The sequence below is a fragment of the Harpegnathos saltator genome, unplaced genomic scaffold, assembly GCF_003227715.2.
Source record: "Harpegnathos saltator strain DR-91 unplaced genomic scaffold, Hsal_v8.6 scaffold485, whole genome shotgun sequence".
Classification (NCBI taxonomy): Eukaryota; Metazoa; Arthropoda; class Insecta; order Hymenoptera; family Formicidae; genus Harpegnathos; species Harpegnathos saltator.
This window is the reverse complement of record NW_020230299.1, coordinates 1004528-1022571: the sequence shown is the minus strand read 5'-3', so window position 1 is coordinate 1022571 and position 18044 is coordinate 1004528. Positions and strand designations below refer to the sequence as shown.

Here is an 18044-nt window from a genome sequence, read left to right as displayed (position 1 = left end):
AAATCGGCATCGTCGAGTATTGCGATCTGTCGTCTGAAGACGACAGTTGGTTAGACAACATAGATACAAACAATAATGGCGGTGATTATCAAGATTTACGGCGGTTCGACCCGAAAGGCAACCGACCAAATATTGCTGGCAAAACCGTATCTTTGTTTAAACTTTAATAAAAAAGGAACTTTAATAAAAACCCACTAATAAATAATGAGGCATTATTTTCCAAATTTGATGTCGTTGGATCTCAAGGACCTGGGCCGCCTAGATAAAAAGTCCAGCGTCGGAAGTCCGCAGGGACCGGCGTAGCGCTTAACGTGTTAATGAAAAGGTTTCCGGTAAGTTCAAGGGGAAGTTTACTCGGCTGCTCGGGCTCCTCTGCTTTTATTACCTTCCTGCGCCTTTGAGCGTCCTCTGGCCTCTCTTGCTGGCGATGTTCTTACGATTTTAACGAAAGTGTTTCTCCGACGGACGTCGGAGGAAAGGCGACCGATGACTCGGAGGAAACATTCTGCGTGCCTTCCCCTCGCGATAAATCTCCCCGGGGTAAATGCGTCGGCGACTCGCCCCGCGACTTTCCCGATACGCGGCGGCACTGCGAAGCTGCGTAATTCCGCGCCGATGCACGGACATTCGGATCGGCGTTAAGGATGCCGATTTTTTTTCAAACAGATCGACTTAAAGATCGATTCGAATCACGAAGAAAGAAAATCGATCTTTAAAAAATCGGTTTGTGAAGAATCGATTTCGGAAAATCGATTTGAATCGGTATGCATTTGTATCGGTAAAGTGAACCACTCATTAAAGCGCACTATCTGTCAAATTTCTACACTCTAAAGTAGACCTCGTGTAATTCACATAAAGTTTAATGCGAATTAAAAAAATTGAACAGATGCTACTCTTTCTTTGCTTTATGCTAAGGATTTAATTAGTTTGATTAAACATCAATCAAGGGTTTTTAAACGTTATTAAATATGAAATCACGTTTACTATTATATGCATATACATATGTATATAATATATACTATTATATGGAGTGGCTGTGATTGGTTCGCGCGTTCCGCTGAAAATTTTCGCCCATGAGACATCGGCCTAAAGGCGACGTAATGTGCATCGTGCAGCCATTCAGTGAGTTCAAATGTCACAACTAAAAAGAATCAAAAAGAGAAAACTATATTACTAGTAGAAACTGAGAAAATCGTGTTGGCGATTTTCAGAATTTCGACCGATCGACCCTTGAATCGATTCAGTTGCAGAAAATCGATTTGAAATCGATCCTTCAGGCTCCGATTAGTCGATCTTCGATTAAATCGACTTAAAATCGGCATCTCTAGATGCGCGTAGGAAAAGATGCGCGACGTCGTAACGGTGGACTGGGAGAACGGTTTCACGCGGCGCGACTTCTGCGCGAAAACGTGTTTCGCTCGATCGTCGACGAGCCGCGTCGGAGGTGTTACTCATTGCCGCAACAGCCGCATACATTACCGGGAGACACACCGACTTAGCATTATCCCCGCGTTACCGCACGTCCCATAGCCGCGCACGCACACACGCGCAAACGTATTGCTTATGCGGGGCGCGCAGCGCGCACAGGCGCGTGTGCGCATTCACACACACTCGCAGTGCGCGCATACAAGCCCCGCGTCGCGGCCGCGGCCGCGGAGCGAGCGCGTGTGGGTGTGCGGCCGCGTTTCACGAGTGTGCCCGGAGTGCGTGAGTGCGTGCGTGCGTGCCTGCACGCGGTGCGTGCGGTGCGCGCGAGAAGGGCGAGGGTGGCCGCGCGAGCGCGCGCGCGCGCGCGCGCGAGTAGGGGGAACTAAACGCGTGTCTTCGGTTTTGGTTTTAGTTTCGTGGCAGTCGCTGCCGACGACGACCACGATCACGACATCGCGGTCACGACGACGACGACGACGAAGACGACCGCGACGACGATCCTGAGAGCCCGGAGTCTCGAACTGCACCCCGATCTCGCGGACGCGACACGCGACTCACGACACTTCCTTGCCGGCGCTCGTCCCGATTTGTTAAATCGACGTCGCGCGGAAGTACGAGTGACTTTGCGACTGCCTGCGTGTCTCGTCAATTGTGGGTGTATATGTGTGTGTGTGTGTGTGTGTTTGTACAGACGAGTGTGCACGTGCGCGCGCGCGAGGGTTGCACCGGGGGGGATTGAGGATTTATTCGTCTCGGAGCACCGACGGTGCTTCCCGATTCCCCCTTCGACGAGGCCGAATCAGATCTTCGCTCAAGGAGTGTATTGGTGATATAAAATCAAACTCTGCAACTTGGAGAACTTTGAGGGTGCCTCTCTCTCTCTCTCTCTCTTCCTCTTTGTCTCCCTCTTTGGTATGAATCTCACATTTAATTGATTCCGTTTGGGTTTTCTCGATCGACGACTTATTGTCGATTCTCACGAAAGATTCATCGAATTAATCGACACCTAGCGATCTCGCGACATCGATCGGGCAAGCTGTTCAAGAAGAAGGACGCTTCGTCGTCATCGCCATCACCATCATCGTCGACGAACAGGCGATGAGGCAAGAGTGACAGTGGCACTTGACCGCGTCTTCAAATTAAACGGAGCGTTGCGCGAAAAGAAGCGCGGCACCTGGCAAGAATAACATTAGCGGGCGAACAAGGGAATCCGCGGCAAAAAGCGGCGCGCAAGAGGCACGCGCGAGACGCAGGATCAAAGTCGAAATTCCTCGGAAGGGTGGCGAAGGAGGAGGAGGAGGAGGAGGAGGCGAACGCTCCGGAGGGAGAAGCCGAAGCGGACGAAGAGGACGACGACCAGAGGAGTCGAAAGCCGGAGAAAGTTTCGACCAAGTGCAAGTCGCGAGGGGAAGAGAAAGAGAAAGTGCGGAAAGACCGCGGGGCGGGGCGGGGGGAGAGGGGGGCGGCACAAAGGAAGTGAGAAAAACGTCGGCTGGTTTTGTTAATCAAAGGGATTTGAAGGCGACGTGCGCGGCTTAATAACGCGCGGGGAAGGGCTAAGGGGGAAGGGGCCGTGAAAGGACTCGGCGGAGGACCCTGTCGAGCGCGAATTCGCCGGCGACTGTACTTTTCGCGAGGAATCCCGGCTGAATAGGACGATAAGGAGCGAGCAAGCGGGGTCTTTCTTCACTCCCGACGAGGAGAACGGCGAAGAAGCAATGAATATCCCGCGGAGCCGTCGTTGAATGTAAATACGCGGCCGGTCGGAGACCGAGAATTCCAATAAGGAAGGCGGACGATATTTCCCCGCGGTGATTAAACATTTACAAGTTGAACGTGCAAACGTGGAAAACACGAGAAACGGATACGTCGGTTTAGTTCCAATTATCGCGTTCGCGCGGCTGTGGAATAGTAAAAGCTACAGCGCACAGAGAATTCTCCTTCCCCTCCGTCACTCTCTCTCCCTCTCGCTCACACAGATAGTTCTTCAGTCGGGGGGAGAGTCGTCTTCGTGAGAAGCTCGCTGAGAGAATACCGCTACGGGAGATCACACACAGTGATCGCGCAGTGAGCACGAAAACCGTGAGCGCAAAACTATTACACGTCTCGTTAATTAGGAATATGGGTTGACACACATACACATACACACACACACACACACACACGCAAGTGCGCGCAGAGATCGGCTGAGCGACGTTACGCGAGGAACGCTGCCAACGAACAAGCGGATCGAGAATGCCTCGTTCCTCCGGATCGTTCAAGTGGTCGCGGTCCGTCGTCATCGAGAAAGTCGCGCTGCCAAAGTCGCCCCGGGGTTGGAACCTACGACTTCGTTGGAAGGACCGTCCGTGAATCGCGGCGCATCACGCTAATCCGAGGGCCAGCCTTCGCAGCCTTCGCAGCTTGCAGGTCGAGGTCGAATGCTGCTGCCCGCGCCGGCGGAGCGGATTCGACGTGTTGCGCACGGCCAGGGCGATACGTGAGCGTCTATTCTCGATACAAACGACGGGGGTGTCGAGATGCACTGCGCGTCGGGCTACGCGCTGCTCACGAGTCTGCTGATGCTGCTGAGGACTCAGCGGACGAGCGCAGCCGCGGAGGAGCCGACGTCGGAATATCAGAACAAAGGTACCGGAGGAGTTCCTCCACAGAGCGCGGTTCCTCAGCGGTTCCTCAGAACCTCGCGAACGCTGCCTGCTTGCGGGCACACGACGAAGGTCTTTGTCGTGCGCGAGCAGGCGACCGAAGCGAAGGTGCCCAAAAGCTCTCGACGCTCGTTGTCTGCGAGCGGCGTCTTTATGCGCGTTCTTGTTTGTTAACATCGTTAAGGGTGCTCGTGGAGAGACTCTAATTACCGTGACTCTAGTAACCGTCAACGTAAGACGCAAAGTTTAGCCGAAGAAGCAGTCGGGCTATTGCTTTAGGTTCGACTCAGACAAGATGGAACGCATCTCTGGTGATTTTACCACGAGCAGATGTAACCAGGACTCTCGAGTTTGCTGCTCGGAGTCCTGGTTAGTCGACTTGAGAATCCCGCTTGCAGGGTTTTTTCTTATATTAGCAGGTTGTTATATTAGCTTGTTCTTCTAGATGGGGCAAAGTCCTTACTGCTTCATCGGCTTCTGAAAAAGGGAGCATAAGGAACTCGGAAATTCAAAAGATTCTGAAACTGTGTAGAAGTAAAGCGGTTCATCCGTAAGGCAAAATTATTTTTTGTTCGTGCGGAATTCCAATCTGAGGGGGTGAATCACCCCCTTCGAAAAGAAGAACCATTTTCATTTCTCCACCATTGTATATGTAAAATACGAAGCATATGCAAAAATGATTTATATGAAAGTTGTAGTGTATTTCATACTCTTTGCAACTGTGTATTCAGATTTTGCAAAATTGAAAAAAATTTTTGAAACCCCCTCCTCCCTTCCCCTTACTTTAATAAATTTTTAAGTTGTTCTTAGGGCAAAAAGGTAGTCGCTTTTGAATTCCACTCGATCGATAATGCATCTTGTCATCGAGTTGATATTTTCCCATACTGCAAAATGATAAGAACTTAATTCTAATGACATTGCAACATATTGCATATAATAACATGTGTGTACTTTATTTTCTTCACTTTATGTTACGTACGAATAGCTTTCGAAACAAAATTCAAGCAGTGTGCGAAACTCTGTCGATTTTCTCGGTACGCTTATTCATTTTTAAACCACGTATATTTAAATAAATTTTGAAAGCTGAGCGACGAGAAATAATTATAATTGCAGTTCATATTATTTTTAGTTTGGAGATGAATTGCAAGATGTATCATCTTGCATAATATAATAGTGTTAAAAACGGGTTTAATAAAATTTGTATGTAATTTAAAGCTAAAATATTACACATCCAATGATTCTATCTATATCTCTCCCAAGACGATACGAAAATCCAATTGTCAGCGTAATCTTTAGTTCTTGATGTACATGTTAATTAACCTTTGTAACTTGGATGATGGATGATGTATGATGACAGGTCTGCTTACGGTTTGCGCTATTTTTGCGATTTCGGAGACGGTAACTTCTCTTACTTTATTGCATCTAGTTTCCTCATAATTAAAATGGATTTTATGTTCTTTAGCATTCATACGTTGTTTCATATCCTATCCTAAACCTAATTTTGTATATGCTTCGTATCTTAAAAAATATACGTTAAAAATGAAAATGGTTCTTTTTCTTTCAAAGGGTGGTTTCACCTCTCCCCCCCCCCCCCAGGCTGGAATTCTGCACGCACAAAAAATCGTTTTGCATTACGGATGAACTAATTTATTTCCATATAAAGTTTCAGAATGTTCTTGAATTTCCGTGTTCCCTATGTTCCCTTGTGAACGACAGGATTCATTCTAAAACACCAACACCCCGCGTGGCGCATCATCCTCGACCGCTGTGCCAGCGAAAATGAAAAAGACGAGGGATTTGTTCGCCACGAAGAGATCGATTCGAGATGCACGCGCGCGAGCATGAGATAATTGTCGGTCGAAGTTAGCCGGCGACCGGTAGTCGGCGGAAGGAAGCTTGCGACAGTTTGACCTCAGAGAACCGCGAAACGCATCCGGTATCTAGTAGCGAAAATTTCCTCGTCCGAGAATTATGAGAAAGAAAATGAAAACTCACATTCTCTCGCTGGACGCGTCGCGAAGGCTCATCGAAACGAAGGGTGTCGCCATCCTTCTTCACCCGACTGTGTATTCCAGCATTCCTGTGTGCGTCTGTGTCTGTGTGTATTTTCCGCAACCCGAGGCTGTCGGAAGATTGACATCTAATTAGCAGGTCAGACCCATCAGCGGCGAAGCATTAACGCGCGCGGCGTTCGCTTCAAGTTCAACGCGCTCTCCAAGCTTATATTTGGCCATGTTTGTTACAGGCGTATTTAACTTCGCAACGCAGCTGCGCGGAGTGTCGCGTGGTTGTGTATTAATCTCAATCATAATTAGCGTCGGGCGATTGATCGGTCAGCGCGGTACGGTGACTAAGCAGCCGTCCGATCGGACGTCTCTCATTGATCTCATTCGATCGCAGTTCGTCGACGACTTCTTCCCGTCTTCCCTTTCGACATTACGCGTCTAACTAACGAGAGACCTAACGAGAGATCGCGTCTCCCTAGATTGCGCGTTCTCTTACGTAACTTACTAAGGTGCCTCAATATTTCCCGACCGGCGACATCAACCGGAAGGATTGAAATAAACCCGCAGACCCGCATGCGGCCTCCGCTGACATTTTAGCGTTCGTAAAATTCAATCAGAGGACACGCTTGTGTGCGCTTCAGTCTGTAGGAGCGCATTACGAGCGGTGTCACGTGAGATGCGCGCGTCACTTCCTGCTTGCGTTTTTCCGCAACGCAGCAATATCTCAATCTATACGGCGGAGGAAGCAGATAAATCGCTGCGTCGCTTATCGCATAAAAAACACATCGCACATACTCACGAACACATGCGCGAACATTTTATTCATTCTACTGCCGAAGAATCCGCGCTCATTCCCAGCCTGTGGGAAGCGCAATAATCTGCCAAGATGGAAACAGCTGCTGAAGCGGACGTCGCCGAGTTCATTTCGACGACACCGTCGACACGTTCGCCGACGCGTCGGAGCAGTTTAGCGATTTCGCGTTTAGCGATAATTACTCTGTTATAATTATCATTCATTCATCTGGACGCCAACGCCGCGCCGCGGAAAATTGCGGAGACGACGCGTCGGGATAAAAAATGAGGAGGAAACAACCGAAACGACCAAAACCTAAAACAACCAACAGAGTACAATGCAAAATTCGGTGGGACGTTTCAGCTGTGAAAGACGGTAACGAACGGAATGAAACCGCAGCGTTTTCCGCAGCGTTGTCGCGGGACGACCGGCCGGCGACGCGATCCTCGTCCGCTCTGGCTATTTTTCTCGGCCACTAATTACCTTCAATTAAGTCGCAAGTAAGTCGGCGTAATGTAACGGTCCGATTGGACGCGGATACGTGGGACACGGAAAAGTACGAAAACGCAACGCGTTAGGACAACGTTAGGGCGGTCGCATAATGCGACTACGCGCTCGAAGGTAAAGAAGTCGCGCGAGGTGTAGCAAACAGCGCGGGGGAACAATCCCGCCACGTGCGAAACGCTCGATCGAAAATAGGAAGCGCCATAAGCGCGAATCGGCGAGTGGGTATTTTCGTCGACGGTCCCTCGGATACTCGCGGGAGAGAAAGCGGGCGGGCGAGCGAGCGCGGGAACTCGGACGCTAGCTAGTCGGAGTTCGCGACGAAAGAATTCGCGCGATTTATTTTCAGCCCGGGAAAATATCTCCGCATCTTTGGCCCTTCGCCCTCTGCCCTCCTGTCATTCTGACAAGCCTCAGTTTTCACATATAATAGAGACGGATGTCGGTTCGACATTTGTCCATTTTCAGAGTTTTCCGTCGATTTTCTACCTTGCGTTTGCAAGGTAGAAATAAATGTCCGCTTTTGACCATAATTGCAATTAATTATCACATAATATTAACATTAACATATACAATAAAAATATGTCATTATATTATGTAAACATTTATATTAATACTTAATCCCCCCGGCGTATCGCGTACATTAATTAATTAATAAAGATATATATAATATTTTGTATTTCGTATTATAAGGTATTCGTATTAATTGTGTGTGCGTGTATTACAGATGAAACGCGCAATTTTATTGATATTATGTTTTATCGAATAATTAATTGATTATAATTATAATTTTAATCTGTGGCTGCAATTGCGAACAAGTGAGATAATTATAGGTATATAGGTTTTTGGATACCATCTTGTTTTTCATGGACAGATATATTGCAAAAGTTACACTATTGTTCGAGACGGTCGTAAAGATTTCGGCAGAGTGCGAGCGAGCGGACAAATGGAAAAATCAATTCCGATCGGGAATCGGGCGCCGCGGAGATCTTACGAACGTGATTGGAGGAGGCTGCTACCGTTCACTTCGTCTTTCAGCGTGTTCTCTCTCTCTCTCCCTCTCTCTCTCTCTCTCGGCAGACCGAAAGCGACCCGTAATGGTCGAAAAACACGGACGAAATTGCAATCGAGTCGGAAAGTCGCGTTTCCGCGCGGAATTGCAAATAGTTTAGCAATCCGGCTCTCTCCGGTGCACAATCGACGAGTCTTACAATCGATCGTTTGATCGTCGCCGCGACGGCCGGCCGAGGGCACGACACGGCGAGCATAAAGGACGATAACGGTCCGGCCGTTTATCATCGCCCGTGTATAGATATCGCGCGGAGAGCCTTTACATGTTTGTCTAACAGTAAAAGTCATGCAGAACGGCCGGTTGCGAAAGCAACACTTTCTGCGAAATGAAAACACATAAACCAGTGCAGCGGCGGCGCTTTTCGCGTTTGGAAGCTCACCCTCGCGCGCGCGCCCGCGTCTCGCACACGACTCCCCCGGCGATACGCCGGTATCGCGTACATTAATCTTCTGATGCAAAGCGGAATTTACATTTTGTCCATAAGATATGCATAATGCCTGCGATCCTTATATAAAAACGACGGTTCGCAGTATATTCCTAAGTAACGTCCGTTTGAAAAAAGTCTCCGCGCCGAGGGAGCTTTTTACTTAGCTCTTCACGCGCGAGAAAATATTAAAAAATTCCGTACCGCGGAAAATATATAATTCGTGGCAAAATAACGTCGACTCTCTTCAATCTGGCCGAGAGGCGGGAATTAGTGGTGTTTTAATTTCGCACGCGGTGTCTCGCGGTGTCTCGCGGTGTTGATCGTGGATTAAGTTTTCTCAACGCGCCGGCCGCATCCTTTTCCGATCAATTTCGGCTCGTGCGTGCATCGCGCGGCACGATAACGTCAACAATAATAAAACGCAAGGTAAAAATAATGCAAAACTCCTCGTCGAGCGAGAACAGCGATTCGTTCGTATCGTCTCGAGAAGCGTCCGTCATTCGCGCAACGTTCGCAACTTTGTTATTTTCGCTAAGGCCAGAGAGAGAGAGAGAGAGAGAGAGAGAGAGAGAGAGAGAGAGAGAGAGAGAGAAAGAGGGAGTAATTAACGCAATCAATATTCACAGATTGCATTTCGCAAATGTTATGTGAGACAAATTCTCGTTTAATGGCCGCGCAGTCTTTCTCTACTGCCTCGGATAATCGTCGATTCGTCAAATGAAATTCCGGCTGTAATTAATTGGAGCTCATTTTGACATTTGTTCAACCGCGCCGCGAACGCTAATCCCGAAGCCGAACCTTTGCGTACCTTGTTGCGCGTGACACGTGTGCCAATCCGTTACGGACAAACATATGATTAACTATATGTATGAAAATTATACAGAGGCCGAGATCGACAAGGGACGCGCGTTTTGGGCCGTGCATTGCGACCGTTGAAATAGTCGAAGCTTGAATCCGTTATTCATCGATCGATCAATTATCGAAATAATTGGCTCGCGGTGTTCGCGCGACGCGCGAATCACCGAGTAATCCACTGTAACGAATAAACGAATAGACGAATAGACGAATAGACACGAATCGACTGGACGAGCCCGGACAAGCAATAGCAACAATAACGACAATTATAGTTAAATCGCACAATAATAATAATTATAATAATAATAAGTGGCATAACAGTCATCGCAATAATAATTACCGTCGAGCGTCGGTTCGAGCGAGCGAGGAGGAAAACAGGATGAAGCCCGATAAATATTGGAATCATGAGGTCACGGAGCGATCAGAGCGACCCGCTGGAATTGTCAAACAAATTCACCAGAGGTCTACCGCTTGTCCCTTTTCATCCCCTTGACCCTGGCAGGCGGGCGACGCCGACGCGCAGGGAGGTCGGAGAGAACAGAAGGCGGTCGAGCCGGGGATCGACATAATCGTCGGGTTGCGTGCGGCTCGTTATTTCGAAATAGATTCGAATAATTTAGGCGCGCGGCCGCGTAGCTTCGTAACTAATCATCGGCCATCGACGGAGATGAAATATCGCCTATTGCTCAAACGCAGGGATCTCGACGACCGAAACGAGCGCTTCTCGGGAGACCTCCTTCCGCTCGATCAACCTCTCGGGGCGCTCGCTACTAGCATTATCGGTCGTTAATCATTTTCCTATGAGCACGTGTCGATCGCCGGATTCCCCGAGCAAGCGACGTTCCTTTTCCTCGGCATTTCTCCCGACGCCGCCCGGCCGAAATCCTCGACGCGCGCGCTCTTCTCTCGCCACGGAGCGCGCGAGGCGTCGTGACCGCGAATTCGACTTTGCGAATGGATGCGCGATCGCGCGAGTGAAAGGAAAGGCAGGGAAAGAGGCCAAGCCGTGGCCCGGCACGGAAATAGACGAGTCGCCGGAAGCACGGTTTCCCAACGAGCGCGCGATACAAAAATAGCGGGGGTGCCCTTTCTCTCTCTCTCTCTCTCTCTCTCTCTCCCTCTCTCTCTCTCTCCCTCCCTCTCTCGATGGGCCTATTATTTACATAACTGCACGAACACGAGCGACGCGCGCGTACACGAGCTTTTTTTGACGCCATGAGATCGACTTCCCTGAAAGATCGCCTCTATTCGTCGCGTAAGAAAACACGGAGGAGCACAGGCCGCGCTGCGATCCACTTAGGAGTCCGTGAACTCCGTACTCGATTTTTTCTCACTTCTCAGAAGATAGGTGCGGATCGGCAGTGGCAACGAACTATTTATAGCGCAGCATCAACAACAGGTCCGTTCTCTTTAACCGCGCGCGCTCCTATACATCCTTTTTGTCTCAGCGCGTAATGAAAGAAATGCACACTTGCGCCTCGAGGAGGGTAGAAGGAGGGAACACGCGAGTATTGCGTGATAACGAATTAAAACTTGAGCAGCTCGATCCTCGATTTAATACCTCGAGGCAGCAGGGATAGGCAAGAGGGCGAGGCGAGGATAATTGTACTTTGAGGACGAGGCAAAAAATCGCGCGGAAGTGTCGCGGAATGGATGCCGCGTGTTATGACGTGTCAGATGAATCTTTATCAGATGAATTCGGTCGCCGTTCGACCGAATAAAGTCTGAATTCTTTGTCGATATTAACATTACAGTGACGACAAATTTGGTCGATATTGTGTCGTAGTCGATATATCGATTAGAGATGATGAAGTTAGAACGAACTGGATTCGAATTGGAATCGAATCTAATGTAATTCGGATTCGATTCGAATCCGAATCCCTATGATTCGAATTCGAATAATTCGAGTAGGAATCAAATACATTATCGTTTGCGTGCATCAGCTACAAAACGGGCCAGCTAAACCTGTTTGAACCCTTAATTTGTAATTAACTTAACTTATAATTAATAACTTAATTATAAATGACTTTAAATATTTAAATATATATTTTACTTTAAGATGATATTACAATATCAATATTTCCTTTTGTATTAAAATCTTCCATCATTATTTGCATGCTTAGTAGTCATGTTGAATTTTTTAATAATTCGATTCGATTCGAATTCGAATTTAAAAAATGAGATTCGATTCGATTCGATTCGACATAAAAATTCTTGATTCGCACATCTCTGGCCTTTAGCCGTTTCTTCTTTATCTATATTTAGTGTTTAGCCGATTTCCCGATGAAATCGGTTATAAATATTGCAGTTGAAGCTTCACGCGCGCACCAGGCAGTTAAAGTTTCACCCTGAAATTTCTCGTCGGCCGCTTCAACAGGTGCACAGGCGTGTCGCGCGCGCTGCTGTACGAAAATTATAGCGTCCAACGAGCAGCATAAAACTCGACAGGGCGGTTAGTCGCGCGATCCTCGGGTCGTCGGGTTCTTAAAGGCTCGTCGAGGGCGATGAAACATGTAGCGGCGTACTAATGAAGCGGTTTCTCGCGAGTGCTCCTGTCGTCGTTATGCACGCGAGGCCACGTGCGATGTTGTTGCGCGTAGGAGAAGCGCATTCAGACACGGATTCGCAGCGAATGAGCTGCTGTTACTTCCGAGAGATCACTTCGTCGATTGAATCCGATCCGATCGCTTCCCGTTGGTCGTACGATGGCTCGACTGACGATTGAATTAGCGAGAAAAGTATACTGAGAGACGCGATTCGACACGAACGTATCTTTCGTTTCGTTTCGTTTTGTTCGAATAAAACTTTTCTTCTTGGCCGTGCAATCGACTTTCTGCCAACTTGTCGGACGAAATTAATTATACCTCGTACGTAATTCAACGAGACGCGGTAAGATCGCGCGGCGGCGTGGTTGTCACCGTCACCGTCACCGGTGGTAGTCACGGCATTCACACACATACACAGACCATGTGTTGAATTGTAGAAAAATTGGAAAAAAGGAAGGGGGAAAAGGGTGGACAAAAGGACGCGCGCGACGACAGGCGCGATGTCGAGGTGTTTCGGTGTCTGCGAGCTTACAATGAATAGAGCGCGAGTTATCAATGGCATACCGCGATGTGCATTAACAGCGCGTCGCACGCACGTGCGACAACGAGGAGGAGGAGGAGGAGGAGGGAGAGGGAGAGGAGGACGACTACGACGTTTGCTTGCGTGCGTGTCGGCCGGCCGGCCGGCTCGCGATATATCGTTTCTATTTTCTGTAGCGATGTGGCTTCTCATCACGACGCGGCGGGTTCGAGCTTGAGTCGCGCGCTCGGATACGCGAGTCACGTTGAATTACGGCCGATTCTGTCGTGACCGAATCGATTTTTCTTCTTCCTCAGTACCCGTGAGATTGGTCTGGGCAGCCGAGGGTGAGAATGTGGAGCTGCCATGCGACATCACACCGCCGACACCCTCGGACTCGGTCAACATGGTGCTCTGGTTCAAGGACGAAGTCGGCATACCGCTCTACAGGTGAGTCTCGCACTTCCGAGTAATCCCGACGAGCCTGACGAGCTGATTTCATTAGCTATTCCGAGGCGACAACGACTCTGCAAGCTGTATCCGATTTTATCTTTGTGGGAGAAGTCGCGGGTAAATTCCCGAGGAATTACGCGGAAACGTGTCGTTAGCTAAAAGTGACCAGCGACAGAGCTCGATTCTGTGTCAAAGGTGTCGTAAACAAATTCTCGAGGGGGGGAGTTGCGCGGGAATATCGTCACTCTCCCAAGTATTAGGTCATTAAGTGTGAAATGTTCGATTTAGGAATCCAAAGTTTGGTTTATCATATCTCAAGCCAGAGATAGTAAAATTAATCAAAGTATACGCCGAAACTATCGACACAGTTCTACCATCTTGACGGTAGCTTATTCATGCCAGCAGCGAAGCAGCCTGAAGAGCGAGTGACGATGAAATCGCGGAAGGCGTTGTCCACATCTTCTGTTGAAAATTGAATATTTTTCCTTGCGAGAAGTGGTCCAGTGCCTGGAAGAAGTGGTAGTCAGTTGGTGCAAGGTCTGGTGAATATGGTGGCTGATGGAGAGTTTCCAAGTCCAGCTGCTGTAGTTTGAGCAACGTTGTTCGTGCGACATGTGGTCGAGCGTTGTCTTACAAGAGAATTCGCCTGTCTTTATTGACCAATCTCGACTTACTGCTTAATCGCAAGCATTCTCATCGTTTCGCCCAATTGCTTACAGTAGACATCCACTGTAATCGATTGACCAGGTTTCATGAAGCTATAGTGGACAATACCAGCGCTGGACCACCATACAGATACCATTAGCTTTCTTTTGCGAATATTCGGTTTCGGACTATGTTTCGGCATCTCATCTATATTCAACCATTGTGCCGAACGCGTGCGATTGTCGAAAAGAATCCATTTTTCATCACACGTAATAATATGATGTAAAAGCGATTCGCCTTTGTGCCGTGATAGTAAACAAGTTTCGAGACGATTTCTCTTCTAACACTCGTTTTAATTCATGCGGAACCCATCTATCCAACTTCTTTACCTTACCAATTTGTTTCAAGTGATCCAATATTGTTGGAATAACAACCTTCTTCTCTTGCTGCTAATTCACGCGTACTTTGAAATACGTATATCCGCTTCCACTACAGCTTTCAACTTATTATTATCCACGTTGGTCTCGGGTCGCCAACGTGGCGCTCATTTTCAAGATTAAAATCGCCAGAACGAAACTTCTCAAATCATCGACGTACTGTGTGTTTATTAGCCACATCTTCATCAAACACTTCGTTGATGTTTCGAGTTGTCTGCGCTGCATTGGTTCCACGACAGAATTCATATTCGAAAATAACACGAATTTTTAGCTTATCCACGGTTATACAAAGGTTGCTGTAACAAAGACAATTCGAAAGAGACAATCACAAACCAAAACATGCGTTTGAAAGAGTGATGATGACGTACCTTCACAAGAAAAAAAAAACCCAAGAACTGTAAAGGTGAAATGTCAGAGATATCGACTGTCAAACTTAGGGGTACTTAAAGAAATCGGACATTTTATATTCAATAACCTAATATTAAACGTTGTCGTTGGTTCAGTATGAGAATCGCTTCTTTTCGTCCCAAGGGGGTAGAATTTTACTTCTCACTGGAGCGTGGGCGCCCTTTGAGCCTGAAAAAAGCCCTTCCCGCCGACGACTTCCTGCTTTCTGGGAACATCCCGCGGGAGAAAGTGATTCACACGGCAGACTCTCTGCCGAAAGTCGGGCCTGCCGGATGCTGGCCGGGTCATGAGTTTATCGGGGGATGGGATGCCATTGTTCTGAAGTCGCATCTCGAAATATCCTGGCCACGGGCCGGGCTCACGCGCGTGAACTCTTATTATGGACACCTTCGTCGCGCCCTGCTCGCGACGTATAAATACCGCGAGCTTGTTAACGACCGATGTGTCCGTTCACGCGTCACGATAATTCATTCCGACCGATTGAGTTCGACGCGTCTTTGTTTTGCATTTGCAAAAAGCGTATCACACCCTGAATGTCGGTTTGTCTCTAGGTTTGCCTCTAATGTTTGTCGCGCGCGAGAAAACGGCACAGGCAGTCTGCTTCCCGCGTGAAATTCCACGTCGAACTGTCCGCGCTTGACTTTAACGCGCGAGTTCTGGAAAGTGCCAGTCATTGCAAATTTATCCGAACATACGCCGATCGCACGAACGCGACGCGCCAACCGCATCGAAATGTACGTGCCGCGCATTGGCTCGTGTGTACGCCCGTAGGAAATTCAAGTTAGGCTAGATCAGGATTGTATAAATAATTCGACCGAATTTCCACCATCGGAAGCGTAGGTGATGGAATTTCATAACACCGTCCGGGCTTCAGGAATAGCAGTCGATCGAGGATTCTTTCCGGCTGACACGGCAGTTAAACAGAGCGCGCGCGCGCGCGCGCGTGCGCGAGGCGTCGCTTATTTACGAAAATGATCTCTAAGATCGTAAAACAAGACGCTCCCCACCGTCCTCTCGCGTTTACACGTTTCTATGAAAAATAAATAGCGTCGCGCGAAGATCACTCGTCCCAAGGAATTTTTATCACACGGAGATCCCCTTCTCTCTCATGTCCCTTCCCTCCTCTCTCGTGCGTTCCTTAAATTCCCTCCAACGAAATTTTACTCCGGGAACGGACGAAAGCGACGGCCCACCAACTCGAATTCGAGTGACTTTTTGCTCATACCGGGCGACTTCTCTCCTCTGAATCGTCGATTGTTTTCATTTCCAACTCGAAGAGAATGAGTCCGACGTAGCCCATACGGAAAAAACAATTTCGTCGGTTCGGTGTAACTGAATTTCCCGTTGTCTGGGGAGAATAGATAGAAACCAGATGAAAAGCTCGATTGTATGGGAAGAGAAACGTTCGCTATGAAACCATTCCACTACAGCCGCATGCTTCGACGAAGATTTCCGGTTCGAATTTTCCTCCGACCCCTATTCAACCGCACAGATCGAGATATTTTTCACGTGCACTGCCACCGGAGCAAATTCATCTTAACCCTTTCACTGTTAGTGGGAAGTATACTTCCCGCCTTTTCTTGATTCAATTTTGCGTTGTAAATGACATAATTTTGAAGAATTAATCGGAGATTTGAGTTTTCCAGATAACCGAATAGTTGTTCAATATACTCCAATAGGGGTTTATACCCAGTTATTCATTTGTGATTATTTATAATAAATCAAAGTTGGAAAAAAATGCTTTTTTTAGGGAAAAATCGATTGCTCGGAGAGTATTGAATGTAGAGGTCTGAAATTTTCACCAAATATTTTTCTGATGTTGTACAGAAACATATATTTTTTTTCAGTATTCTTTTGCAGGTTAGATTTTTTTTTATAAACAAATATTTCTACAAAAAACGGCTGAAATTTTATTTTTTTGCATTTTTTAACTCTGTTTTCCTAGTTTTTGCATTCTGTATCTCCATCTTATCCGTACTATCAATATTATTTTACTCAAAAGATTCGTAATCAACGATCCGAAAAACCCATACACCATTAATAATAATTGGAATTTTCATTAATTTTGTACATCATGATCGCCAGATTGAGTCCGCCATGTTGAATTTTGCAAATCTGACTTTAGATTCGTAATTAGCGACCTAAAAAATGTAGGACTACCAAATATTTTAATAATTTTCTCAAGGGAAATTAATTCAGCAGTGAAATGGTTAATTGCCCAAAATATTCGCTGCAATCGTGATATTGGCACTATCGTGCAGAGCGAAATCTTGCTCGTTTCGAGCGGGATTCACTCCGGAAGATTTAGATTAGGGTTGTAACGAATATTCGCTTTCGCATATACGGAAGCGAGACTTTCGCATCATTTTAGACTCTCACTTTCGCTTTTGCTATCGCAATTAATTATGCGAAAGTTTTAGCGAAAGATTTTATTTAGTCCGCAGGATTTTGCAGCTTCGCTGGAGACACACTGGATGGCGGGGGAGTGCAGTTTATGTTTCATTCATTGATTTGCCGGTCTAGAGACACTTTAGACTTTAGAGCTTAAACGTGTTTATTGAAAACAAATGAGTGCAAGTAAACTTCTGTGTGATATAAATTATAATAATTAAATAATTAAGTGTGATAAGCGATAAGTGATAACAATAACAATAAAACCAAATTTCAGTTTTATTTGGTATTTTTATGATGAAGTGGAAATGGAATTTAAGAGTCATAGTATAAAACGTTTTTAAAGATGACTTAAAGACGTCTTAACTCTTTAACACCCGACTTTTTTTATAAGTGTTTTAAGAATAAAATTTGAGTTTTTTTGAACTGAGACTATAAGTAGTGATAACCAAAAAAAAGTACCAGAATTTTATATCTACGAAAAACTACCTTTCCAATGTAAATTAATGTAAAGTAAAATGTAAAGTAATAGTCTACTTCTGAATGAATAAATTTGTATTTCTTTTTTGTAAATATAACGGTAAACATGGACACACTCAGAGATGGTTATCCAGATGGTGAACCGTGAAACAATTACATGGAAAATCAGCATCAATTGTTTATTTCTGAATAAATGAGTACATGAAGTTTCCGCTTTTCGTTTGTTGGTTTCGTTAGTTTGGTTTCTTTTTATCGTTCGTTTTTTGTTTATTGGTAAATATGACTTGGATCGTAAAAGTATATACGAAATAAGCAACCTATACAGAGAAAAATGAAAGGTAATCTATACGACATAACTCTGATAGTCGGCTTGATATTTTTTAGCCGAAACTTTATTATATTTGTGAGTGAAGTTTATCATTCAGAGCGTCAAG

At 46.7% G+C, this 18044-nt stretch overlaps 1 protein-coding gene across 4 annotated transcripts in view; it reads left to right on the top strand.

Moving 5' to 3' along the window:
* Positions 1 to 2914: 2914 nt before the first annotated feature.
* side (motor axon guidance molcule sidestep) overlaps positions 2915 to 18044 on the top strand; it is a 28109-nt gene continuing 12979 nt past the window's right edge. For all 4 annotated transcript variants that reach the window (XM_019840839.2, XM_025302313.1, XM_011139149.3 and 1 more), the window contains exons 1-2: positions 2915 to 4056; positions 13114 to 13246. In XM_019840839.2, the coding sequence (XP_019696398.1) occupies positions 3948 to 4056; positions 13114 to 13246 (242 nt within the window). In that variant the 5' untranslated portion in view covers positions 2915 to 3947. The remainder of the gene's footprint in view (positions 4057 to 13113; positions 13247 to 18044) is intronic.